This window comes from Melanostigma gelatinosum (assembly GCF_949748355.1).
Source record: "Melanostigma gelatinosum genome assembly, chromosome: 15".
Taxonomy (NCBI): Eukaryota; Metazoa; Chordata; class Actinopteri; order Perciformes; family Zoarcidae; genus Melanostigma; species Melanostigma gelatinosum.
This window is the reverse complement of record NC_136648.1, coordinates 3867758-3895650: the sequence shown is the minus strand read 5'-3', so window position 1 is coordinate 3895650 and position 27893 is coordinate 3867758. Positions and strand designations below refer to the sequence as shown.

At 44.6% G+C, this 27893-nt stretch overlaps 2 protein-coding genes across 8 annotated transcripts in view; both read left to right on the top strand.

Annotated features, from left to right (window-relative positions):
- Positions 1–776: 776 nt before the first annotated feature.
- On the top strand, positions 777–15902 carry LOC306789428 (kinesin-1 heavy chain). The gene is made up of 26 exons (XM_079285373.1): positions 777–1088; positions 4389–4476; positions 4551–4624; positions 4726–4830; positions 5418–5466; positions 5770–5825; positions 5915–6002; positions 6092–6216; positions 6345–6449; positions 7780–7925; positions 8070–8218; positions 8417–8604; positions 8882–8950; positions 9736–9942; positions 10293–10436; positions 10525–10713; positions 10832–10949; positions 11198–11253; positions 11399–11508; positions 11741–11842; positions 11965–12025; positions 12168–12239; positions 12367–12471; positions 12597–12813; positions 12917–13091; positions 13233–15902. The coding sequence occupies exons 1-26, from the start codon at positions 963–965 to the stop codon at positions 13234–13236; spliced, it is 2928 nt and encodes a 975-aa protein (XP_079141499.1). The 5' UTR covers positions 777–962; the 3' UTR covers positions 13237–15902.
- A 1353-nt stretch (positions 15903–17255) lies between these two features.
- LOC306789659 (rho GTPase-activating protein 12-like) overlaps positions 17256–27893 on the top strand; it is a 39113-nt gene continuing 28475 nt past the window's right edge. For all 7 annotated transcript variants that reach the window (XM_079285718.1, XM_079285717.1, XM_079285716.1 and 4 more), the window contains exons 1-2: positions 17256–17382; positions 21696–22462. In XM_079285718.1, the coding sequence (XP_079141844.1) occupies positions 21761–22462 (702 nt within the window). In that variant the 5' untranslated portion in view covers positions 17256–17382; positions 21696–21760. The remainder of the gene's footprint in view (positions 17383–21695; positions 22463–27893) is intronic.

The window sequence follows — 27893 nt, the reverse complement described above, 5'->3', positions numbered from 1 at the left end:
TTTGAGTGGAGGGTGGGGTGGGTGTGGCTAGGGTGGGTATTGTCCAATAATATTCTTTGAGCTCTTTGCAGGCACTTCTTGTCACCAATATCACTGATGCTCTGTATAAAATGGGTACCAATATGTTCTGTTTTTTTAATCAGTAGAGCCGTCCTGTCCTGGGCCGAGCACATAAGTTTGTAATTTTTCCAGTTAGGATTCTTTCTATTGCTCCTCTGTAAAAGTTTGGCATAAGAATTTTGCCGTATTAAGTTTCCTGAAGATCTGGCTTTGAGCTTTTTTTTTACCAGGAGGAAGGTGACTACTACCGGTTGTTTGGGATGTTAATTCTAAGGAACTTAAAACTGTTCAAATAACCAGTTGCAGAGTGTGATAAGGTCAGAGTGCTAATTGTTTGACAATCAGTTTCATGGGGGGAGATTGTGTTGAATGCTCAGATGACATTTAAAAAAAGCATTCTGATGTAGGTGTTTTTATTTTCATATTTTCCACATTTCTTTCTGAATTTAAACCACCTTTATCTATTGTATTTTACTCTCATTGTTCGTCGTTTTGGACAAAAATATACCCCTGGTTCTTTTGTTATTGCTCTATTTGTATACAATTCCCTGTATACTAAACCTGTATTATGTCCTCTTGTCATGTACATATATTATGAATAAAATCGTTTTACAAACATCACGAAGTTTATTTATTTTTTACAACAGCCGGACAGCGCGAGGAAGGGGAGCGCCGAGGTGACGTCATTGTGATCCACATCCACAGCAGCAGGAGCTGATCCGCACCGGTACATCATGGCTTCCTAACAGGCAACGGGAAGTGACCGAGAGGAGGAAAAACAAGGATTTCTTGTTGAATGAGCGACAGATTATCGCCCTTTCCCCAAGAACCACCCTAGATCCCGATACACTTTAATTTTTGTATTGGTGAATTATTTCTATTCGTATAAACCGTGTGGAAAGATGGCCGACCCGGCGGAGTGCACCATCAAAGTGATGTGTCGCTTTAGGCCCCTGAACAGCTCCGAGGTGGTCCGAGGCGACAGATACATTCCCAAGTTTCAAGGGCAGGAGGACGTTATTATCGCTGTGAGTCATTTTATGTTTAACTATACCTATTTGACAGAGACTTCTAGAAACAGTTCAGCCATTTTTTATTGTCCTGTAAACTACGGTAGATAGCTCCTTTAGCTTGTTAGCTAACGTTAGCTATAGAGCTGACCTGTTAACCGCTGCGTTATGGCGCCACCAAAACAGTCAGTTACATTAAACTTGTGACCTATTTGGTGCCCCAGATAAATGGATAGTCGGCAGCAGAACTTAAATAAATATTTCAACATGCCAGTCGACTTGGTGCTCACGTAAAATGTCACTTTTCTGTGACATTTCACGCGAGCTGTCATTCAACAAAAGCCACAAACAGACATGTTTAAAATGTCGTGAGCGTTATATCCTGCTACATGCTGCACGCTATATACACACCGCACTATTAGTCACGACATTCATTGATAAGCAGCCCGGGCATCTGTAACGATTAAAGCTATATTGATGTAGGGTTCAGCATAAAGCGTGTAACGTTAAGCCTGCTTTGATTTAAGCTAGTCGTGGCTAACACACTAGGCCAGCTGGTAGGTGACAGATTAGCCGGCCTTGTGCTAGCTGGCTAGTTTTAATGCTGTTGCTTAATTAAAGCTAACATTAGCTAGCTGACCAGCTGGTACCACAACACAACTCATTTGGTAGACTAAGTTAAAATCACATTTTAGACAATGACAGCGTCATAATAGTGTCATTGGCAGTGGAATTGCTGAATTCTAATCAGTCTAGTGGTATTTTTCTGTTGGCCTTTATTGACTGGACACTTAAGAGTTAATAGACTGACAAGTTACTACATATTCAAGTAAATCGTTGATCTGTTTTCTTTACATGAGGACGTTCAGGTGTGGGATCAAACCAAAGGTTTAATTAGTGGTACAGATCAAGCTCTTGATGGTAGGAAATGCCCCTTTCTAATGCAGTGTTTCCTCCATTTTACTGATTCAACAAAGAATTTGTCCAGACGTCAATTTGCAAAGGATGTGCACTTGATGCTTTGTCATCACAGGCCCATATACAGTGTCTTGACAAGACGCTCTTTACTTAACACAACCTGGCTCATGCCATGACGTGCCTCTACACACTATAGATGTATGGCAGCATGCAAAATGTTATGACTGTAGTAGTTAGGGAGCATAAAAGCCAGGCTGACATCTCAAGTTTGTACATGCTGATCATGCAAAAGCCAATGCTGTATCATTTTAAAAAAATAATCGTGGTTAAACATTAGTTTTTGTGACATTATCTTTTTTTCTTTGTGGACTTTGTGTCTTTACTCACCCAAGCTTTAAAAGAGTTTACTAGGCAATTGAAACTGATCTTGAATAGCATTCACAATGTAGCAGGTTTCGGCTGAGTGGACATGAATCACTTCCTCTTTGTAGTTAAACTACTAATTTAGGTGACGAGTACAACAGGACTATTCATTTTCTGTCATGCAAAACAGAGGAGGCTGTTGTAGCTGTGTGGTGACTTCTCGAATAGTTTTGCTGACACTATTTTGAGGTCTTTAATTAATAGCGAGTGTACTGGCTGTGCCCCTCAGGCACGACGTGGCCTAGCCCAGTTCAGAGTGCCAGTCATAGTGTTAAAATACCAGTGCACATTGTGAAGGATGCAAGTGTTGCAGGCTAGAGCTTTGTAGGCTCTGCTGGTGCATCTACGCTGAGAAGTACAACACTAACCGTGTCCATAAGCAGCATCACAGGCCTCCTGGGTAATCCCTCTGTGTTTTCTCTCCTGGTAACCAGCTGTTCGACCAATCGGAGAAGGCAGTTGGCCAGACACCGGGCAATCGCTCCGGCTGGGGAGGGCAATTATTTTGGTGATGTACTTTGTTTTGCAGACGCTCTTACCCAGGACGACTGACTCACTTAGCTCACATTTGTATCCGTTTTCCAAACAATCGAGGGCGTGGACCCTGTTTTAGGGCTAAAGTCTCAACAGCAGTGCTGAGTGCAGAGACTTGATAAAACATGGAATATTAACTTAATTTGCATAACGGCACACAAATCCAATTCGATTTCATGCACTGTACAATATGAACAACCTTGGACTGTGTGTCACAGTCTCTCCTGAATGTATAGCCTGGACAAGTGTCCTAACGAAGCCATCAGGAAGCAGAGACGTGACGGAGCACTTATTAATACTTTAATAATGCTTTATACTGTAATTACACTCTCAGCAAGTAATCCCATCAGACAGAAGTGTAGGTACCGAGGCCAGTAGCTGTAGTAACAATGAGGAATTTAAACTCTGGCTGTGCCATTGTTTGCCGACAGCGTCTGGCGGCCATGATAGTGGCTCTTGTTGTGGACCGGGTTAATTGCCAGGATGTGGCTAGCTGGGCTGAGTTATCAATGTCTTAAGGTGCTGCTGCTCTGCGTTGCACCGAGCTGTACTTTCGATGTGACTGTCTGTCAGGAGGGATTATGAGCCAAGAGTGCAAATTGAGGACATCTCAGCTGTAGTAGTCTGAAAGGTGCCTGTAGCTTCTAATGCTATAGGCAGGGACATATTTGTGGTTTCACCTTGAGTTATGAATGTGTTTACATGTCTTGAACAAGGTGACACCGGATCCGTGTCAACATTGTCAGCCTTCTACTGCACTTACAGGTGTGAACACTGAATCAATATCTAATCTTACAACCCGGGCTGTCACATGTGGAGGGGGCTGTCTTGTTCTTAAAGTATTAATGCAATACTGCTAGATACCTCAGGCTGGAGATGAGTCCACTGGGACTTCAAACCTCGAAAGACGGCGTGGCATCTCAGTTGAACCACGGATTGCTTGTAGCATCACTTTTTTATTAGCCTGCGGTTGCCCCCTTAAATCCAGCTATTGATCGCTGTCTCACTGGAGTTGTGCTTTGAAATTTTGACTCGCCTATAAGAAAATCACAAATGGCTGCACTCGTGCTTGTGTGAGGTCTCTTTAGCCAGTGGTGAAAGCTCAGACTCTAGTGTAGTTCATCAAGATTGTTGTAGCTGAGTTCAAATGGGACGGGAGAAGTTGTTTTCAGGACAGCTGACTTTCAGAGGTGAACTAAAATGCAGTCAGTAGAGGATAAATTAGTGTGAGAACGTCAAACTGTGACAGTTTGGGAGCGTCCTGGTGGCCAGACTGACCATCAAACGCAACGCCCACTGTGTGCGTCTGGCATGGGATCTTTGACGCATGCCACCCATCCTATTAAGCCCAATTTCCTGTCGCCTCTCTATTGTCAACATGTCTGATTTGAATGACACGATAATGCGTTTTGTTTATTCACTCACACTTCCTCTTCGTTTTAGGGCAAACCGTACATGTACGACAGAGTGTTTCAGTCAAACACAACACAGGAACAAGTGTACAACGCCTGCGCCCAGAGGATCGTAAAAGGTGAGGTCTCACTTTTGATTTAACCAGTATGCTACACTTATTATTCAGTCTTTTTAACAAAAAACGTCTTGTAGATGTTCTGGATGGATACAATGGGACAATTTTTGCATACGGGCAGACGTCATCTGGCAAAACACACACCATGGAGGTAAGGATGACTTCTAAGAACTTGTGTGCATCTTGTTTTTGAATAAAAAGCTTCGCTTCACAACCGTTAACGTTTATATTTGTTTGCGCTCTTGTTTGCAGGGGAATCTCCATGACACAGATGCAATGGGCATCATCCCCAGGATAGTTCAAGATATCTTCAACTACATCTATTCCATGGATGAAAACTTGGAGTTTCATATCAAAGTGAGTAGTTAGAAGGGGCCAGCTGTTGAGTGCTGCACTGGTTACAGCGACACTGCCCTCTAAATAGAGAGAATTCCAGGTTCAGACAGTGTGTTTAAAGTCTGATATTTATGTCTGACTTCCACTATTTCAAACTGGGTGCAAGCAACACGTTGCACACTTCTTGTTTCGCGGTTTGCTATTACTCAGCTTTTATTTTAGAGACGATATAAGTGATGTGTAACATGTCATGTATTTCCTGGCTGACTCGTCACTGTGTTTGTTGAACTCTACTCATGCACGCATGGTGATACCTACTTGTGTAGGGAGGAAGGATAATTTAAAGTGGCGAGATGTTAACTTGATTTATTAAGGAGTATTCTTGCTCTTCAGAATATATCTAACTCATGTTAACTGTGAAAATATCAGACCTGAGCTGCTTCAACATGACACAAACAATACAGTTCATCAACAAATGTGTTTATGAACTGTATGTTTACTCTGCTGCTGTTTTATCATCAAGACAGCCCGCTGTGTGTGTGTTTTAATTCACTGGTCTGATCTCGGAGGTGGATTGCCCAATAATGAGGTTCTTTCTCTGTTCACAGGTTTCATATTTTGAAATTTACTTAGACAAGATCCGGGATCTTTTGGACGGTAAGTGGCGATAGTGCAGTGAACACTGTAGCGCTCATCTGGCCAGAACCAGCTGCTAAAAGCCTGAACATAATGGAGGGGGATGTTACCTGTCAACACACCGACTTTGTTGTTAATGTGTATATTCTATATGTATATGTCACTTATTTCAAGGTGTATAAACCTGCTGAGTGGAAGTTTTCTTCGTTCGTACGCTGTAAATCAGCCAATTGGGAAACATTTTATTGATTAAATTAGAAGCATAAACCGAAAATATAGACTGTACGTGTCTATATAAATGTTTGTATTTCCTCTCATCTCCAGTGTCGAAGACCAATCTGTCCGTGCACGAAGACAAAAACAGAGTACCATATGTCAAGGTGAGACTTCCTGTCGCATGTCAAATATCCAGTAAGAGCTGTTTTGTGACGGTCAACAGCAGAGCCTCGTGTTGTGCTTCTCTTTGCAGGGCTGCACTGAGAGGTTTGTCTGCAGCCCAGACGAGGTCATGGATACGATCGATGAAGGCAAATCGAACAGACATGTAGCCGTTACAAGTAGGATGCCGTCGTGTAGTCACAAAGGCCATTGACTGTCGCTTGAGGCCGATGCGTTTCTGACCACACGGGTGTCCTTTCTCCTTCAGACATGAACGAGCACAGCTCCAGGAGTCACAGTATCTTCCTGATAAACGTCAAACAGGAGAACACTCAGACGGAGCAGAAGCTCAGCGGAAAACTCTACCTGGTGGATCTGGCTGGCAGTGAAAAGGTACAGAGGACCAGCTGTCATACATGTAGATGCCTTACACTGTGTACGTTGGATGACTCATTGGGCTGGGTTCAGATTAGTGTCTCTGACTTCAACACCTTGCTGAGGTTTTTGTCTGTGACTTTCAGGTCAGTAAAACGGGAGCAGAGGGAGCTTTGCTGGATGAAGCCAAGAACATCAACAAGTCTCTGTCGTCTTTGGGAAACGTCATCTCTGCTCTGGCTGAAGGAACGGTCGGTACCTCCTCTCCAACTCTTTGGTGTTCGTTCTTAACTCTCACATTAAACCTGTTGAATGTACAGCGGTGGCGTCAGTCTTTTAATTTGCACTCTAGTCAGTGTTTCCAAAGGAGCGGTGTACACCAAAGCATTTTCCCCCGAGTATTTTTTAAATGATTTGCATTGGGAGCGGCATGTATGAAAGCTATGCTACAAAATGCCAGCAGCATTACTGTGGACTCACCGGTGCCCTCGTGTTTGCTGCACTGGACCAAACGCATCGTTTAGGATAATAAAGTTGATTTTGAATCTGAACAACTCGATGTAACTCGGCGCGATGTTTCCTGGCACATCAAATCTCATCAGCCACAGAGACCGGGAGGTTCGTCCTCTCTCCCTACGTGTTCATCCAGAGTTAGTACTTCCTTGTGCCGGCGTTTTTACCTCTGCAGATATTCCATATCATAGGGAAAGTGCTCTCAAGCGCTCCCAGAAGAGAGCCTGCTGTTTTCAGGGAAAAAATGCTTGAATGGATAATGCCCCGAATTGAGCTTTATGTCTTGTCGGTAAAGCTTTAATCTTTACTTCAGATCATAATGAGACCAAATTAGTTTTGTAGCCTTTTACTATCGTGTATCTGTTAGAGCCTCAGGTGATGATTACTTTCCCCCCCAAATGTTTTATGGTATTATGAAATTACAGACATCACCGTCGATGTAACAGACAGAAGGGGAATGTGCTGTTTACCAGCTGCACAGCCCAGAGCTCAGTGTTTTTATTAGTCATCTTCCTGTGAAAGTGCGGTTTCCAGTCATCTACGGGCTCTTTGTGTCGCAGGAATAACTTCAGCGGATAACAACTTTCCTCCGAGCGATGTTTTTCTTTCCCTGCTTCACAGTGATTTCTCACTTTAATCAACAATTGGTTTGTTCTTGGGCTCTGTAAACAACCTGGGGGGGGGCTCAGATATATAAGTGATGGTCTGAAAACAAATGAGCTCTTGTGCAGCGATGCCTCACTCCTGACTCATTGTAGAGTCTAAAGAGTTATTGCAGACTGCTTCAGCTCAGCTCTTTGTATCGATACTAATAAAGTATCACGTTAGCGTTTAGCTGCCATCTCGTAACTGAAGCCATCGCATCCTGTTGGTTCTGTGCGTTGTTGTTTTACATCATTCACATTAACTCAGGGTGTGTCTCCCCGTGTCCTGATGCTAAAACCGACTATTAATCCACTTTTTAAAGCTGATATTTAGATGAATAACAAACTCCCATGAGGGTTTCCCACCCGTGATGAGTTTGCATAGATTAAATGTTCCTGCGTTTGTTTTGTTTGCGTGTCCCAGGCCTACATCCCCTACAGAGACAGCAAGATGACCCGTATCCTGCAGGACTCGCTGGGTGGTAACTGTCGAACCACCATCGTCATCTGCTGCTCGCCTTCCTCCTACAATGAGTCCGAAACCAAATCCACCCTCATGTTCGGACAAAGGTTGGTAGGCCACTGCTGTCAGTTATGGGCAGCCATACATGTATTAATAATCACTAACACCGTGTGTTCACGCCTGGTTGCTTGTACATTGAGGTATCTTCTTATTGGAGTCCTTTCAGTTGAATGAAACCGGTTTGTTTTCAGAGCAAAGACCATCAAGAACACTGTCACGGTGAACGTGGAGCTGACGGCAGAGCAGTGGAAGCAGAAGTATGAGCGGGAGAAGGTGAAGAACACGACTCTGAGGAGCACCGTCACCTGGCTGGAGAACGAGCTCAACCGCTGGAGGAACGGTGAGGAACTAGACTGCGTCTTATTCCATTGTTGCGTGATTGAGTCCTACAGCAAACATCAGTACTCTTCTTTGTGTCGGGGGTAATGCATTAACACAGAGGAGTGATCATCGGGGATCATTTTGAAAGCTCCGTACACACTCATACTTAATGTGTGTGTGTGTGCGTGCGTGTGTGTGTGTGTGTGCGGTACCTCAGGTGAAAGTGTGCCAGCGGACGAGCAGTTTGACAAGGAGAAGGCCCGCGCCGAGGTGCAGGCCCTGGACAACATCATCGAGAAGCAGGCCTCCACGCCCAACGTGCCGCCGGGTGTTCGCCTCACCGACGTGGAGAAGGACAAGTGTGAGGCTGAGGTGGCCAAACTTTACAAACAGCTGGATGATAAGGTGAGCGAGAGGACGGGAGGTTTGTGACAGCTGTGGGTTTTGTAGATGTGGCGCCTTATGTTACAGGTTTCACACGCCACTTAAACATCGACGCAATCAAATGCACACATGGATTTCATCATGAAGTCTTTGAAAACTGCTGTCGGTTAACTGGTGGGAAAAATATCAATTATTTAGACGTGATCAGCGGTCTGTCACCTCGTACCAACGGCCTCCAGTGATGCTTGTGGTGCCTGGTGTGAATGTTAATGTCTCTTTGTGTTTCTGCACTTTACAGGATGAGGAGATCAACCAGCAGAGCCAGCTGGCTGAGAAGCTCAAGCAACAGATGCTGGACCAGGATGAGGTGAGTACCGGATGTTCTGCAGCTTAGAGTGAACTCTTAGGGCCCCCTGTGAACATCATAGGAAGTGTAATTAGGGCGTGTCCAACTCCACTTTTGCTAGTTAAGCAGCACTTGGTGCAAAGTAAGGCCCAAAGGTTTATTTTGTGCGTAGCGTGAATTAAACAAATCAGCGTCTCTCACTCCCTTTCAACTGCGAGCTGCACCTCGACCTGTTGCATTGCTATTTAAATGGCAGATTCGTCAGTTTGGAGAAGCAAACATTTAATCTTTGAAACTTTGACAGTTGGTGCTGAATGAATGTAGCGGTGGCTTATTGTGAAGGAAGAGAAGGGATCAGGTGTTATTAATTAATCATATTATTATGAAGAGGAGCGCTGAGACTGCACTGCAGGTTGAGCAACACAGAATGCCTCAGACAAGAGAGCCGTACTTCATTTTACAGGGTCGTCATCTGCTGACTCTGTATTTACCTGAGGAGGAGAGAGCGTGTGTGTGTGTGTGTGTGTGTGTGTGAGAACCCACCTATGTCAGCGCATCTTACTATTTCAATAACGACCTCTTTGAATAGCAGGAAATGCTATTACATTTGCTACTTGCACAGCGTGGGAGCTCATAGACTGTTTAAAATGTGGGCGGAGCCTCCTCGAAAATGCAAAAGAAGTCATTAAGGAGGAAGGCGTGTGTGTTTTGATAACGGATCAAAAATCAAACTGAACATTGTAATGAATCCTGAATAAGCCCTCGTGTGTTTTAAAACAAACGACACTTCTCTCCTCTGCTCGCAGCTTCTAACGTCCTCCCGCCGCGATCACGAGAACCTCCAGGCGGAGCTGAACCGCCTGCAGGCGGAGAACGAGGCCTCCAAAGACGAGGTGAAGGAGGTGCTGCAGGCTCTGGAGGAGCTCGCCGTCAACTACGACCAGAAGAGCCAGGAGGTGGAGGACAAGACCAAGGATTTTGAGACCATCAGCGAGGAGCTCAGCCAGAAATCGGTGAGCTGGAGTCGGATAGCTGCAGCCCCAAAGTCACCGTGGTGCTTTCATTTAGTTCAATCAGCCTTTTAGTTCTCCTTCAATTTGGTTGTTTGAATATACAACAGACAGAGACTCTACACTATGATTAAACATGTACACACACACAGATTTATTGCTGCCACAGCTTCTTTCTTTCAACTTTAAAAGGACTTGGTTGCTGACTTCAATCCATTAAATGTGCAACACGTTAGACTCATAGAGGAGTAAACGTCCTGCACACTAATCACCTAATCCTCATGTTCACTTGACGAGTATTGTGAGTGTGTGAAAACAATAGAAGAACACACCGAGTGTCTCTCTCCCTGCAGTCCATCCTGTCGTCTCTGGACTCTGAGCTCCAGAAGCTGAAGGAGATGTCCAACCACCAGAAGAAGAGAGTGACCGAGATGATGTCCTCGCTGCTCAAAGACCTCGCTGAGATCGGCATCGCCGTGGGCAGCAATGACGTCAAGGTACCGCTGTGCCTTGTGCATCGTGGTGTTTTTAAAATCTTCTTCCATGTGGTTGCGTCTCTTCAACTTTCTCCTTCTGCCGTTCCAGCAACACGAGGGCAGTGGCCTGATCGATGAGGAGTTCACGGTGGCCCGCCTCTACATCAGCAAGATGAAGTCGGAGGTGAAGACCATGGCCAAGCGCTGCAAGCAGCTGGAGGGAACCCAGTCGGAGAGCAACAAGAAGATGGACGAGAACGAGAAGGAGCTGGCTACCTGCCAGCTGCGCATCTCCCAGGTACATAGAAACAAACCGCAAACAACATACCTGTCTGAGCTGTGTGTGTGTGTGTGTGTGTGTGTGTGTATGTAATCCTCATGTGCATAAACATTTGTATCGTTTCCTCCGTCTCCAGCATGAGGCTAAAATCAAGTCGCTGACTGAGTACCTGCAGAACGTGGAGCAGAAGAAGAGGCAGCTGGAGGAGAACGTGGACTCTCTCAACGAGGAGCTGGTCAAGCTCAGCGCTCAGGGTGTGTTGGTGTTCACAGAGAGCAAGAGATAAAGCACCGACTCACTTCAAGTCCACTTAAATGCTGTTGGAGGCTATTAATCCTAACGGGAGCTTTAAATAGCCTCTTTAACCGAAACAATAAGCGAGATAAGGATTATTTTTAAGCGTAAAACAAATCCTATCCCAGCTCATGTTAAGTGTTTCGTGGATACTAACATCCCTGTATTCCTGACTCATGATAATGAATCCTGTGTTTATGTTTTGCAGAGAAAGTCCATGCGATGGAGAAAGAGAGTGAGATGCAGACGGCCAATGAAGTCAAGGTACGTTCCTCAGACCCATAAAACAGTAAAGACGAGTGAACACCACGGCTCTGCTCATCCTATGAGGAAGGAGAACTGAGTTTAACGGGAATACTTCACGGCTTGTGGTGGTTTGAAACTGTGTTTCTGTGTTCTGTGTGTTCAGGAAGCGGTGGACAAGCAGATCCACTCCCACCGTGATGCTCATCAGAAGCAGATCAGCAGCCTGAGAGACGAGCTGGACAACAAGGAGAAGCTCATCACTGAGCTGCAGGAGTAAGGCGTCCGTTCCTAAAGAAAGAGATGAAAGCACAGCGAGAAGGGTTACTGTTGAAACAAAGACCAAACTACGTTTAAAATCATCAGGAAAACCGTGTTTCAGACATATAGAGCTAGCTGACGATAGTAGTGAGGTGTTTTTACAGTAAAATAAAGCTCGCTGTTCACGCAGCTGTACAGATTGAGTCAGTAGGTTGAGATGAACACGGTGCTCTGTCGTCTCTTCCAGTCTGAACCAGAAGATCATGCTGGAGCAGGAGAGGCTCAGAGTGGAGCACGAGAAACTCAAGTCCACCGACCAGGAGAAGAGCCGCAAGCTGCACGAGCTCACGTACGACACACACACACACAGCTGTGCACTCTGTTTCAGTTTAAGAACCCGTGCAACACATGCATCCCTTCATCAGCAGAGTGTCTGGCTTCAGGTGTTTACTGTTGTTGTTTGTTGTTCAGGGTGATGCAGGACAGACGGGAGCAGGCCAGGCAGGACCTGAAGGGTCTGGAGGAGACGGTGGTGAGTTCATCTCAACCAACTCATGATTTAAAAGCACTTCATATTTACATCTGCTGTTGCTGTGAGTGTGTTTGATATACCTGCAGTGTTCTTTCAGTCGGTTCCAATCATCTCAATCGATCTGTTTTGTCTTTCATTCAAGGCCAAGGAGCTGCAGACTCTGCACAACTTGAGGAAGCTTTTTGTCCAGGACTTGGCTACCAGAGTGAAAAAGGTGAACCCGACATCTTATTTTTTTTAAAGTGCATATTGACAACAAAATGACAGAGTAGTTCTGCCACAAACTGCATTAATGTGCGTATTATTCAAGTTGTAATGCTCGTGTTTTGTTGGCCGTGCAGAGCGCTGAGATGGACTCTGACGACACAGGCGGCAGCGCAGCACAGAAACAGAAAATCTCCTTTCTTGAGAACAATCTTGAGCAACTTACCAAGGTTCACAAACAGGTAGGAAGTCAATAACAACACCCAGAAACAAGATGGAGTAATGCTGTCCTTTTACTTCAGTTCGTTCGACCGTCTTCTCCTCTCATCACAATCTTTGATTTAACTCGATGCACGTTTCCCCACAGCTGGTACGTGATAACGCAGACCTGCGCTGTGAGCTTCCTAAACTGGAGAAACGTCTTCGTGCTACAGCTGAGCGGGTCAAGGCCCTTGAGTCTGCTCTGAAGGAGGCCAAGGAGAACGCAGCGCGCGACCGCAAGCGCTACCAGCAGGAGGTGGACCGCATCAAGGAGGCCGTCAGGGCCAAGAACATGGCCAGGAGGGGACATTCGGCCCAGATCGGTAAGACGGGGATGAGAAGCACCTTCTAGTCGCTGCAGAATACACAGAATATACAATTTAACGTCATCTGAAACGGCCAACCCTCGATCTCCTCTTCCCCCAGCCAAGCCTATCCGGCCCGGGCAGCAGCCAGTGGCGTCTCCCACCCACCCCAACATCAACCGCAGCGGGGGAGGCTTCTACCAGAACAGCCAGACGGTGTCCATCAGGGGGGGGAGCGGCGGCTGTAGCAGCAGCATCAGCGGCGGCAGCAGCATCAGCAGCAAACCCGACAAGAAGTAAGAACAACACGGCGTGCTGGGACGCGTGCTGGGACACGTGCTGGGACACGTTGTGGGTCACGTTGTGGGTCACGTTGTATTTGCAGAAAAGTGTCCGACGTCCACTAACGACATCCTTTTCTTTCTGAATGTCTTTAGCTGAAGAGCAGCGGGACAGAAGGACGACACCACTGAAGAAGCCAATATCACCCCCCCGCCCAGCCCGACAGCACGTCATTCCATCACAGCGAACAGGCTCCTTTGGCGCCACGAAGGAGTTTCTGAATTATAAATATATATATAAATATTCCTGGCCTGTACAGCTCCAACCCCCCCCCACACACACACACACACACACCTCCACCCACTCCCCCCACTTCTCATCATGACTTATCTCTTTTTCTCGTACTGGATATATTAATATTAATAATAATAAAAAAAGGACAACACATTTCATTTACAAAAGGCGAGACGGGATTCATGTCCACCGAACCAAACGCAGTCGTGAGCGAGCGGAACCGGCCAACACCTTTAAATGTTGTCGCTCCGGCTTCCTTTTTGTTGTTGCACATTCTGTCGTCGTCCGTCGAGCACCTCTTTACTGTGCCGTGCTGAATGTAAGCGTAGCAAGATCCGACAAATACAAGACAAAAACAAACAAAAAGAGCAGGAGACCCGACCGCCTTCGCCCTTTCGGCGAACCTCTGCACGGTTCATCGTTGCTATTATTGGTTAACAACATGTTTCTCTCAAAAGATTTTACAAAACACAACTGTATGGTTTTGAATGGACTAGATGGCGTCGAGCACTACGGTTCTGTCCGCTCTTGTACAGATGTAAAATTGGCACTACTGCACACGCTTCCCCAAATATAGAGAGAGAGAGCTGTAAGGAAACAGCAGGGGGAGGATGAAAAGATCTAAAACCCACAGCATGCGACGGTGTACTGTAGATGTATTTAACTAAATACCCGTGGAGGAGAATTGTTTTTATCATTAAGTTAAAATAAAACCTTTACTCGTCATTGGTGACTTCGTGAGAAAGATGTTGTAGGAAGGAGGATGATCCGGTGAACACGACACACTTCCACCTGTTAGCTAAATGTACTGTTTTTACTTCTCTCAGTGGTTCATGACGCTGTGTTGACGGGCGCTGTTTATACCTCTCTGCACAGTCTGCAGGCATATAGACTGAGGGAGCTCACTCGATGCTCGTCCTGTCACTCATCTCCAAGAAGCGTCTGTTCCCTCTCGTATCAGGATTCTGTTCACGGGTGCCTCGCCTCCACTCACCTGTGTGTTCTTTCTAATAGATTTAGGACCTTTAACTGTACGAGCCCCCTTTTTGGTTGTGAGTTAGCAGAAAGTGTTCTGCCGGGATTTGTTGTGTTGTTTATCTCTTTCATTGTTCCAGAGCTGGTGTAGATGCTTGTTTGAAGGGGGGGGGATCAGTCGGTGGGTCGGACCTTTGCTGCTGATCAGCCAGTCAGGAGAGCCGGGTCTAAAATTGCACAACAATCTCCTGTCATCTGGAGGAGGGTTTCTCATTTATTTCCTGTTTTATTGTCTTTGTCGTGTTTTGCCGTGAAGCCCCTCGGCATCGGCAAAGAGCTCGATGTGATTGTAACCCCGGCGTGACGACACTAACATCTTGTGCAATACACTGTAAGAACTGCACTGTATATCAGTGGACTGGCGGGTGTGATCAGGGTGTGCTTGCAGCCACGTAGAGTCAAAAGTCTGACCCCCCCCCCCCCCCTCCCCTCCTTCCCTTCCCTTCCCTTGTTGCCGTCTGAGCCGCTTACTTTTGGCCCTCAGTGTGTTTTCTCAGCGAGGACTTCTTTCATTGACGTTTCTAAAAAGCTGAAACAGGACTTCATCTGGACCGACTCCTGTAACACACAGTGAGCTCCCAGCAGAGGAGACGGTCGCATTAGGAGATAAAGACGAAAGCTTTTTAGGAACACACGTTAAAGAAACTATCAAACGACGACAGTTGTGGCTTAGACCAGTGGAACAAATCTAGTTTCATAAAGGGGGGGGGGGGGGTGAAGGATTTTAGCTTTGTCGCCTAAGATGACTCACTCAAGTCGGGTTTCACAGCACTTCTTCTCAACACTTCTTCTCAACACCTGCACTCAGAGAAACACTCCACATGTGGCGGTCTTTGACTGGAGAACACAGAAGCTCCTGTAAATGGGTCCGTTAATAATTTAAAGTGGTAATGACTTTCTACAAGCTGCATCTATGACAGGACAGCGTTGGGTGTCTATTGAGATGGTTTACTCCCTCTGTGTAATCTCAAGGTTAGTTCAGACTTTGCAGCATGGACCTAAAAAATGTTCATTCTTTGACCTTCCACCCAAAACTGGACATGAATTAAAACAAACGGCAAAGAATAGTTGAGGCGTTAACCTAAATTGCATTAATTCTAAATTTGAAAACGAAGTGTAGCCACTTTTTTTATTACTGTGTAATAGTTGGTCATTTATTTTAGAGGACAGCTTTGAGGATCCATCGGTGGACGAAGGTTCTGGATCATTCCTGGAGAACTGGGGCACAAACGGCTCTGATAAGGACGGAGATGGGAGGCTCATGAGATCACAGTTTTTGGATTGATTGCATGATGTAAATGTATGTGTGATTAAATAATTATGAGAAAAGCACAGTGTTTCTGTTTGTGGAAGGCTCGGTTAATGTTGACGTGGTGTCGCGCTGACTCATGAGTTTTATAAAATCGGACAAGTTGATTTTGAAAGGTGACTATATGTAGTGTGGTGTTCATGGTTTGGTTTAAGCTTTTTAAATCCAATTAAATTTGCTATAATGACTGATGACTAGTTTTATTGAAGTTCAACCTCAGCTTGTATAATAAGTCTAAAATAACCTGTCGACTAATTACTGTAGTCAGACACACACACAAATGTCTCTATTGAAACTCATAAGCACATATTTGATCCCACTGCCGTGACATTAAATCAAGCTTTCAATCTAGAACACCTGCCTCCAAAAGCCTCACGGTGTAAATACATGTGGCGTCCACTAGGGGCATAGCTGCTGTATTATGGAGCACTGCAGTGTTTAAATCAATGTTGCTAATCAACATATCCCAGACTGTGGAAAAAAATTAAAGTATGGAGAAAATTATAGTTATTTTTTATAAATGACAGCAGGGGAAACGCACTGACATTTAAAGGGTTAACAATCTCAAAAACTGTTAATATTTTGGTAGTTATGATCAAGACTGGAGCAGGTTAAATGTACTATGGTTATTTATCTTGGTGAAAGTGGAAGATAATAATATATAATTCTAATTCTAATTTTACTGTATTTGATAATTATTATTTCTCATTACTTATTTTTGGACAGAACCAGGATAACTGTATTCCGTATTTCTGCTAAGCTAAGTTCTTCGGCCGATGGCTGCGTAGCTTCATATTTAGTGTGCAGACAGATGATTACGAAAAAGTATTTCGTAAAACAAATATTTAATATTTAAGTGATGGCGTAAGTATCACATTTGAGACTGAAACTGACGCAAATATTTTAAAAGTTACCATATTTATTTAAATAGTTCCGGTGTATAACCACCTGGTGGCGCTGATTCTCCTGTTTGCGTCCCGTAACACTAAAGAGTACAAATTAAACAGAAGTTCTCACTCTGCATATATTCTCAATCCGAATATGGAGACGATTTTGATGAATTAATGAAAATGCGAATATTTGTATCGATAGTGTACAAACGGAGAAACGGTCATTTTGATTCATTTGTTTCTTAAAATATTGGGAGAGAGAGAAATATAGAGAGGGAGAGAACGAGAGAGACCGAAAGAGAGGGAGAGAGAAAGAGAGGGAGAGAGAAAGATAGAGAGAGAGACAGAGAGGGAGAGAGAAAGCGAGAGAGACAGTAAGAGGGAGAGAGAGAGGGAGAGAGAAACAGAGATAGAGGGATAGAGAGAGGGAGAGATAAAAAGAGAGGGATAGAGAGCGAGATACCTCTCATCTGGGATTGTGTCGTGAGTATATGTGAATCAGATTGTCTTCTGGAAAACATATCAGAGTGATACGTCGTTTCTAAATAAACGATCTTTACTTAAAGGCAGTTGCCAAAGTTGTTGAGTCCACGGGAGCGAGCACCGCTGTGGATTACACTGGGAAGAGACAGGAGACACGGGAGCGAGCACTATCTGACCAACCTGACAAGTCGTGTTCACACGGTGGTCGGTCCACCGGAGAAGTTTACGGGATTCTAACCCTCAACTCGGGATCTTTTGGAGTGTGTTTGTTTGTGTCCCGCGCCAGTAGAGGAGGTACGTTAAGGTGCGGACGTTGTGTTTGGGACACCGAGGAATGTTTTAGCAGGAAAGATAATTAGCTAGCTAACGTTAGCGTCCAGATTAGCGCCTGTAAATCAAGTTAAGACTACGGAACGTGAGTATAACTAACTGCTAAGACTTTTAAATGAGGACTGAGAGTGAACAGTACAGTAGTGAGAGTACTTCTATCACGATTAAAGTTTACAGGAATGCTGTACAATTACCAGGAACTGTAAAAGTGAAGTAATCCCTGTAGGAATACTACCAAATACACCCACTAACGGTGCGTTTATATCCTCTCGGGAGTTTGTGTAGTACCATAAAGTTACCCTCATGCAGCTAGATAGCATACATGCTACTGTATGTTTGGTTGTTCAGTATCGTCACACCTGTCTATGTGTGCAGCACTGGTCATTTCACCTTCTTTTGAAATGTGTTCAATAACAACACGTGCGTGGGAAATATCTTAATATCGGAGATTCAATTTTAAAATAAAATTAATCTTGTGTTTTTTTTAATTAAAGTGTAAATCACAGTGGAGCTGGTTGGTATTAATATCAGTCGCATATCAGGACATTTGATTGGGTAATTTGAGGATTTTTCTGCTTTTTGTTATTGTGAATTAAATAAATGAAGCAACAGGAAGATGACACCACGTGCTTTGGAAAACTGTGATGGGCAAAATCAAAATATTGTCATTTGCATCTCTAAATGTATCTAGATTATCAAAATCACAATGAATACGTTCTCTATGAAATAGTCTGTGATGCAACCTGTTTGTTCACAGGGAGGTGATGTCATGTTCAGTAAGATCTGTGACTACCTGGTCAGGTGACCTACCTGGCTCTAAACACATCCATTGCCTCTGTTCACGACGCCCACACTCAGTGAGCTGCAGCTGTGGTTTGTTGAAGTGTGACAGATTGTGCTCGCTGACCTCGGGAGAGTCGTCTCTAACTGGGACAGCCTGTGCCGGATCCGGGCTTATTTTGGGTGAACGTGGAGTGGACCTATATTTGGTTTAGACTTGGTGTGAAGGTCACTGTGCACTTCTTCACGGTCGCTGCTAGTTACAAACTGTGACTCCAGATGACGCAGAATCACAGGAAACACTTTCTCTCTCTTAAACTGATAGGTTGTGTTTGACGTCTGTCTCTAAAACGTGTGCGATAAACAGGCTTTTGCTGCTTAAAGCATTAAAAAAATGACTTTCTATCGTAAAGGCAGCATGTCTTTACATCAACAAGTCTTTAACGGATTAGTTGATGTTATTGAATCCTAGCTTTGTTTCTGAACCGTTGACCTTTTTGGTTGTTCTGTATTCGACACCGTGTGAACGTTTAACACGAGCTGACTGAGCCTGACTGCACTCATCTGTAAATAACTCCCTGATGTGAGAGGAACCTGCTCTCTGATGAGACTGCCTCCCTCAGAGTAACCACTGAAGTCTCTGACTCAAGTCACACAGCAGTGACTCCGCTGCCTCGCTGTTTTCGGTGGAAACATTCCATGCGTTTTACGTTGGAAAAACTCTTTCCAAGGTACCGCTTTCTGTTCTGCTGAGGCGGGACAAAAGAAACGGGAGGGTACGTTTCCTACATGTGCTGACAACGGCAGATTTTTACACCTCCATGACAGTTGAAATGGTCCCACACACACACATTTCTTCGTCTACCTTCCCGACTCTTCATCCTTGTCGCTCTGGATGATTTAATCCTGCTGTAAAGCTCATTACCATCACATCGAATTAAGGTGCTTCCTCTGAATTTCTGCTGATTGGACTCTAAAGAAGATTTGTGCTTTTCACGCTGATGCTGGAGCTTAATCTCGATAGACCTCCAGGCACTGATCCTTCTAAATACCTTTCAATATGAGGAAGAGGAGCCACCACTAAGTCTTCATCACTATGTGTGTGGTACGGGTGCATTGCTGTTTACATATGATATGAGCTGTAATATCATGGAAAAATGCTGTAACAATTTCTGAAATCTTCAATTTAATTATTGTTTTTTAGATATTATACGTTGCGAGATATGAGTTAGACTTTTTGAATCATCAGCTGGCAGACTGGTTTGTGATTTCCCTAAAAGCGCTGGCAGGATATTGACGAGGAGTAAACAACCAGAGGAAATGTGGCACGAAGAAGACCGGGAATGAACTTTGATCTCATCTGCTGCAGAGACTTAAAGTTGCCATTCTCTTGAGTGACGAGCAGTACTTCTAGAAGAGAGCCTCTGAAGGTCTTTGCTGTTGAGTAGGTGGAGATTTGCTCTTAGTTATTACTCCCACAATGTGTCAGGATTGACCAAAGTGACTCTGAGGAAAACCACAGACTTCTTATATGAAGCGTGACAGATTGTGTAACGGAGCATTCAGCACAGATAACGTCTCATACCTCTATTATTAGTTATTATTTTGAAAATAAACCTCAACCTCTGAGCACATGTCTTCAACACAAGGATGCGATTCCTCCAGCCAGCTGAACGATCACATCACAGGTCAATGATGAAGCTGCCGGTTGTCATGATATGCAGACATCCCCCCCCGTCTGATGCGTCACTGGTCCTTCTCTGTGTGTTGATACCGTGAGCTGTGAATTGGCGTCGGTGTTCATTTGGCTAATGGACGTTGTGTACGGCCAATAGATTTGTGCCGGTAATCCGTGATGCTGTTATCCCTGCGGTGACAGTATTCCAGGCGCTGTGATCAGTCGCACCTAATCACAGAGCTTTATGACGCTACAGCTGGTAACAATGTGCTCGTTAATCACTGCTGCAAGAGAGTGATGAGTGTAGCTTCTAGTAAGGCCATACAAGTGAGTATCACTGTTCCACAATGTTTAACCATGACTAGATGCTTCAGTTATTTCTGCTATCGTCCAAAACCTGAATTAGTTATCGTGGCAGAGGTACACTCAACAGAGAAACACAGACGAGATACAAATCTTTGAACTCTGAAGCGTGTTAGAGCGTAGAATGTTTGTGGAATATCTCTTTCTATGAAAATAGCCCACGCATAGAGGTGTCGCCTGAGGCAGTACATGCCCCCCCCCCCGAGGGGCATTTATTATTAAACTCAGGTTTGCCCCTGAAGTTCACCACCGATGAGACTTTATCTTTAATGTTTGGCTCCATTACGTTCTCCTTGTCACCGTCGGTTGAGTTATGAGCATTTTTAATAACTTTTAGAGATATAAACACTTCAAAGCTCAGCTTGCCCAAGGTGTGCTGGAGCCCCACCTCATGTTGTAAGAGTGTGTGTGTGTGTACAGGAAACTGTGTGTGATTTGACTAGTCTGTCCGCTCAGAAGCCCTCAGTGGCTGCTGGACTCTGTCATGATCAGAGTTGGACAGAATAACGGATCCTTTGAGTGGTGGAAGAGCATGTGAGTCACATTACTGTCTCTGCTCCTCATGTCTGACTCCAAGAGGATTAAAGCTCCTCACTTTGTATTTTAATCATTCGCTCTGATACGTTCATTCGACTTTAAGAGGCTTTAAGTCATCTTTCTCTGATTTATGAATACATTACCTCTGGGTGATAAACCTTAAAGATTATTATTTCACTTTTTTGTACCATTCTTACTTTGTTAAATTCTTTCTGTGAGGTTTCTTCACAACTTGAACACATTTTCACTTTGTATCTTTGTCTTTAAGTTTGAGTTTCCTTCAGGTGACACTGCTCTCCTCGACTGTAGATGATCACTAATACTGCTGATGTTTGCTTCCTCGTTACTGATTACAAACTAACTGCTGCTGTCGGTGCTAGAGATTCATTTAGAAGTAAAGCAAGTTTAATGAATGGCAATTAGACTTAATGTCCAGCCTGTCAACATCGATGTACAATAAACTTTCATTCCTCTCAGCATTCAGACATACTTGCTCTGTCTCTGAAGTACCTTCCAGGATATATACTGGATGTTTCAGGTACCAAATATTCAAGGAATGGAGTCAATAATATGCCAATTTTACCTCTAGATCAGTTTTTAAGATATCCAACGAGTTAAAGGTCTTAACATATGCCAATGTAGGACTGTTGGTGGCTTATTTCAGATCTGTTTTAGCAGAGCATTTTTTATCTCTCAAGGGAAGAAATGTATGTAGCATATAATTGGGGAAATGTGGGAGAGAAGGAGGTTAATGACGCGTAAGAAACGGCCTTTAAGGATTTTGTGGGATATGGTAACCCTCTGTTACACCCAAGAAACACTTTTAAGGCCCCGAGTATTGATTAAGTCATGACTGGGACATAAAATGTCAAATCTAAATGTGTTGGATACTTACTTTGGTTCTCTGTTTTCCCTCCAGCTCTGCTCACCATGCTAATAATCTTCCTCTTGCGGTGAGCTGCCTGGTGGACAGTCGGAGGCATCATGGCGGAGCTGCCTATCGCCCCGGGCGAGGTCTACATCGAGGTGGAGTACGACTACGAATACAAGGCCAAGGACCGCAACATCACCATCCTCCAGGGGGAGTGCTACATGCTGGTCAAGAAGACCAACGAGGACTGGTGGCAGGTGAGGAAGGAGGAAGGGACTAAAGCCTTCTACTTACCTGCTCAGTACGTCCGCGAAGTGCGCAAAGCCCTCATGCCGCCTCCGAAACCTCTCCAGCATCCTCCCGCTGCCACTGGCAGCTCGCCTCCTCACATTGGGGGTGGTGCACTCTGGGTAAAGCCCACCAGCCTGGATCTGGGACTCCACGGCCCGTCCACGGAGAACCTCCACAGACACGAGTCCAGCTATCGGCGCTCACCCTCCGCACAAACCGCCTCCTCGGGCCATTTCAGTCTGCCCAGTCAGCGCCGGGACAGCAGCCACCAGAACCCCCCCAGCAGTCCCACCGACCACGACCGAGCTCTGGCGGACGTCGTCTTCCACGCCGGAGCCCTCCAACCCCCTCAGAGTGGAAGGGCCGGCACTCTCCCCCACACCCGAGCTCGATCCCCAGACCCGGAGCGAGCCCCGCTGGACGTGGACAACGCCCACCACAGTGACTCTGCAGGGGAAGACAGACGCACCAACGACTCTGAGTCGGGAGACGAGCTGAGCAGCAGCTCCACTGAACATCCACAGGTAAGAACACAGTTAAAGAAGTCTTTGTGCAAGAACTGGGCCATAATATCAAATATCACAATATCCATATTGTTGGCACCATTGGCACGCTCACAAGATATTAACGCAATATTTCTGACAGATAATCATCAGTAATGGGGATACAGCTAGTAACAGTCTGGTATGTTCAGGAAATATCATCCTGTTGAATGATTAAATACATGTGAAGCTCTGCATTCATTTTGGATCCAGGATGTCTGCTGGTTCAGCTTTAACACAACAAACATGAGAGGAAGTCGTCTATCAATGCTTACGTCAGACCATTGTTAATAATTGTAAACCGCTGTTTTATGATTGTACTGTACTTTAAATATACAAACAATGCTTTTAAAATGACGTCCCCTTTCACTCTGTGGTGTTTATTCCCAGTTTACCAGATGAGGTGTAATGAAGCTGTACTAACGGTGGTCCTTACCTTCAGCCTGTTCCTATTAGAGCTGCTACAGATGTCTGTACGAGCGTTTGCCTCAGTTGTGTTGGTTTAAGACGCTGAACGTGGTTTTGTGCAGTGTGTGTTTGACGTGTTTAGCTGATCTGACCTCTTGACCTCTTGACTCGTCAGTCCAGGCCTAAAGCTACTGAGGTTCAGACGCATGCAGCCTCAGTGAGACGAGGCAGCTGATTGGTTGTGAGCCCGGTCAGTCGGTGGTGTTTGTTCCTGAAATCGTTCGCTCAGTCTGCTGCTGAACAAAAGGCAGAGAGAGAAAATAGAAACTGGGTCTGTGTGGTGCTGCCACTGGGTGTAGACCTCCTCTTCCTGTGTGTAGAGAGGAGTGGATTGCACATGAATATAATAGTGCTTTTTGCACAAGTTTTTACTCCTTTCCTTGTTAGGCAGCCTGAACCCTGCTTGCTGTCGTCCACGATGAAAGAGGCAGTGTGCAGCTCATTCTTATCCATTATCCTTTTATTAAAGTGCTGTGACTGCAGTTTAACAATAATACATGCGATTAGGCAAAGTCGCACCTTTCTCTAGCACCATTAATACAATTTACGAAACATTCTCGCGCTGTTTTAGTATAAAATACACTATTAGACCCACAAATTCTTGTGTGACCCCGTAAATGGACTTCTGGTCAAAGTATTAAGTAATAAACATATTGCATTGAGTCTTCCACAGTGCTGTCAAACAGAAAATGTAGGTTCACTTGTCATTGACTGAAGATATTTACCTTAACTTCCAGTAAATTACTCTTGACTCTCTCCTGTATGTTGGTTAATTTGTCGCAGTTTTGTTCCCACCAACACTCTCTGAAGGACTGATTTCAGAGCGATACGTCACACAATGACGTAAACCGCTGAAGTGTTGTTAAAGGTTACCAAAATAAGTGAGCGTATACAAGTTCAAAGTGTGTATGTGAAAGCAGATCAAGTTCACAATGGAGCTCCTTCCTTCCCTCGGCCGCTGGGTGCCATTTAAATGGCAGGAGAAGAAGGTCAACGTAGTCCAGCTTGTTTTGGTAATCTAAAAACAACCCAGCTTTGTCCCAAAGTAAACACTTTGTCTTTTATTTATTTTCTCATTCTGTGAGTCATTTCATCGGCAAGTGCAAATACGACAACAAATACAAACATCTCTCCCTTTGGACACAAGACTTTTCTGTTTTTTCATCTTTCTCCGTCAGACACTTTTATGTCATGGAAACAGAAAGTATTTATTTTTGATTGGTTGTTAACATTTTGGATACTGTTCTCTATCAATGTCATGGCAGTCGCATCAGTGCTAATGTCTTATGCTGTGTTGATTTACAGATAGATTGCGGGTCTGTTATGTATAAATGAACGTCTGTTGCCACCAGGGAAAGCTCTTTGCGTATCTCAGTGTACCAGAGTCGTAGTGTCTGTGGAAACATTCCCGCGCCGAGAACACCAGCAGAATGATGATTATTCTCAGAATGAAAGGTTTATTAACCCCACAACAACGTTGTTACATGAGCAGTACAGGAAGTGCTGTCAACCAACCTGTGATAGCTGCTTATTCAAGCTTTCTGATTGGCTACATGGTGATTGAAGGATGTTTGATCAGGTGTCCACATTGACCTGAAAAGCTCACGTGAGTCAGGAGTGGTGATGTGACAGTGGGTTGCTTGTTTGTTTTTCCTCCGTCCTGGCAGCATGCTGCTGGTGACAACAGCTCAGTGAGTCACTTCCTAAAATATGCCAAACCCCACCCCTGTCCTCTCTGCTCCTGTCTCTCCTTCACTGCAACGTGATATCTTCAAGGGAATAGGAAGTAAGAGGGATTTAATAAGCAAGAGAGAGATGACATTAAGGATGGGTATCGTTTATCGACACGAGTACTCTTATCGATGCTCTTATGGGTTCTTTATCGATGCTCTTATGGGTTCTTGTTGATTAGAGATATATACTGATCTCTCTCTCTCTCCCTCTCCCTCTCCAACTCCAACTCGTCTTGTGAGTAGGCCGTCAGGAAGACACGTGGATGAACTTAAGGCTTCTTTTTACTTTACTTAATTTGATGCGACAGCAACCTTTTCAGGAGAGATGATTGAAAGTTTTATTGCAAAGTGGCTTCAGGAAGTGTCGAGTTGGGGTCTTTATTGGATGCTAGAAGTTGGTTTCAATTTGCATTTAGGCATTTCTAGCAGATCAGTATTCAAGGGCATTTCATTCCTTTTTTGGGGGGGGGTGCCACTCCTTGCAGCCAAAGCAGAGGGCTACATCTCGTCTTGAAGCCGCCGGCCGCGACGGATTCGACGTCGCATCCGGCGAAGCAGACTCTTCCCTCCAGCCGATGAATATAAAGGCTGTCAAGGTCTCAGTGTGTTTTAATTTGCCGCTTCACTGCACCGCCTCATCCGCGCTGCTTTTTTCACCTCTCCTCTTCCTCCAGGATCAAAGCAATCCAACAGCACAACCTGAACATGCTAAATACACTGTGCTCTGTATGTAGGAAGCTCACATCTTTAGTTTTGGACTTTCTTTTCCTCCTGTCGCGTGATAACGTGTCTTCATGTTCAGTGTTCAGGAGACATTTCAGATATCTGGAGCAATTAAATAATGACAGCTGGAGTAATTAACTCTGTCAGTGGGTAATAATGACAAGCCTCATATTCTGTGTTGTGTTACAGACTTAATTGCCTTCATGAAACATGTTATGATTCCTTATTTGTCATGAACGCCCACTTGACTGACTTTAACAGCAGTCGGTTATTGTTAAATGTTCATGCATGAACAAAACTTGACAATATAAGTTTGGCTTTCCAAGATTAAATGACAAAACCGGTGATACACCAGAATACATTTATCTTTTCAGGATCAACAAAACAGTTGAGCTTTTGATACCTTGACTGTCCATATCAGTGTCCTAGATGAGCCCTAGTTTACCCACAACTCCCTTCATTATTAACCTGAGACTGTAACGTTGCAGCCTCTGCAAGTTAACTTGAACCTCTGCCTGTCGGGTTAAAGTCTTTCATTTAGAAACCTCGTGTTAAAGCCCTCAAAAAGTCTGTCATCCAAAAATGGGGATCATTTGGCGTCACTGTTTTTTGTGAGGAAGCGCTTCCTAATTTCTTTGATCACCTGGTGTTTGGCAGGAAGTTCAGGTTGGCAAGTTTTTACGCTGTCACACCTTTTGTGTGCGTTAGTGTACGTCCATAGCACATACAATAAGTCATCTATTAGTTTGGTCAATCATTACACACACACACACACGCACACACACACACACACACACACACACACACACACAGCTTCAGGTGGGCGGGCAGCTCCTTTGCAGTGTGTTTGGTGCTTGTGTAACAGAACAGTGATGAGGCCAGGTTTAAACCTGACTGTGTATCTCTCTCTGTGTGTCTCTCTCTCTTTCTCACTCTCTTTATTTTCTTGAAATTCAGTTGAGAAACCATTGATGGATCAAATTAAAGGGTGTTTATTGGACTGCTTTTGACGAATCCAGTGAGATGAAACGCCTGCATAACTACAGTGATACCTCATCACGCTGTAAATCTGATGTTACCTTTAAGCCATTCTGTTGTGTGAGAGTTTGCTATAAATGATGTCGTAAGATCTCTTAACGACGACATTTCTGTCTCCTGGCAGCCCTTGTACATGATGTATTGTAACATACAAACAACATAAAAGATGTATACCATCTCGGATCAACGGATACAACACTGATTGTGATACAGAGAACCAATCCAACATCAGTGCTTTTTTTTTTTACAAAATCTAAACTCTGCAGACCTCATTATGTGGAAGTAATGTCATTTTTATGAATGATATCACGCTGTCAGATTGTCACAAAATGACAGCTGTTTGATATACATGAAGAACCCAGAAGTTTGACATATGAACAGGATTGTGGGCGTTTCATCCTTCACAGCAGGAAGACAGACTTTTTTATCAGATTAAGGAGATCCAGAACTGAAGGCTCTGCTTGTAGATATTGATTTGTGCCACATTATAACAGATCAATACCTTCCAGAGGTTCAAGACTGATGATGAACCACAACTGTCAGAAGTATAATACATATCCTGCGTAGTGATGATGGAGGATCATCCAGTGTAGAGCGTGAGTCTGTCATGTATGTCTGTCTAGGGTCCCATTGTGTTTTTTATGCTTTTAACTTTCTGCTCTGTTTAGCACTTTGTGATGTTATGTCTGTGAAAAGCGCTCTACAAATAAATTTCATTCATTCGTGTGTGTGGTGTTCCTCACTTTACAGAGCTTTTCTTAATCCCTTTGGGAGCTTCAATTGGATATCTGTGTGTGATTTCAGCTGGGGCAGTGTGTGTGGTGGCATTATGGTGGAGCAGATCACTCTCTCTCTCTCTGTTTATGTAAGAACCTGTGAGTGAATAAGAGTCTGTGTGTGTGTCGGACCTCAGAGTGGCATTATCTGGCTTGCCACAGTGACATGTCGGGGAGTTTGCGAGTAGTCGGAGGCTGCTGTGTTTTGTCTGCGTCGTCCGTGTCCTCGTCTGCACCGCTGCAGAGGCGACTCAGCCACAGGACAGGACAGTATGTACCCAGATGAGAATGAGACGGTAAGACGCCTTCTCTATCCCTGCATGTGTACTGCTCAAGAATACTGAAGCGGTCAACTTCAGACGCCTACATCTCCATATGCTGCGTGCACATTTTTTTGCCAAGTCAGCACATCCCTCTGAATATTGAATTCTATCAGAGTGACGCGCTGCACAGTGACTAACGCTCATCATAGAGCTTTCAGGGTTTGTCGGATTCACACGAGCTGGCATTTTTCAGCATTTACTGTGTTGGCATGATGACATGCAACAGGACAGCTAAGAGGATGCTAAGCACTTGCCATGTTTCATTACATAAGCGCCAGCTACGTAACATTTGTTTGGACAGCTGGCTGCTGAGACGAGCTCGGTGCAGCGGTGGTGGTGATGATGATGGGTG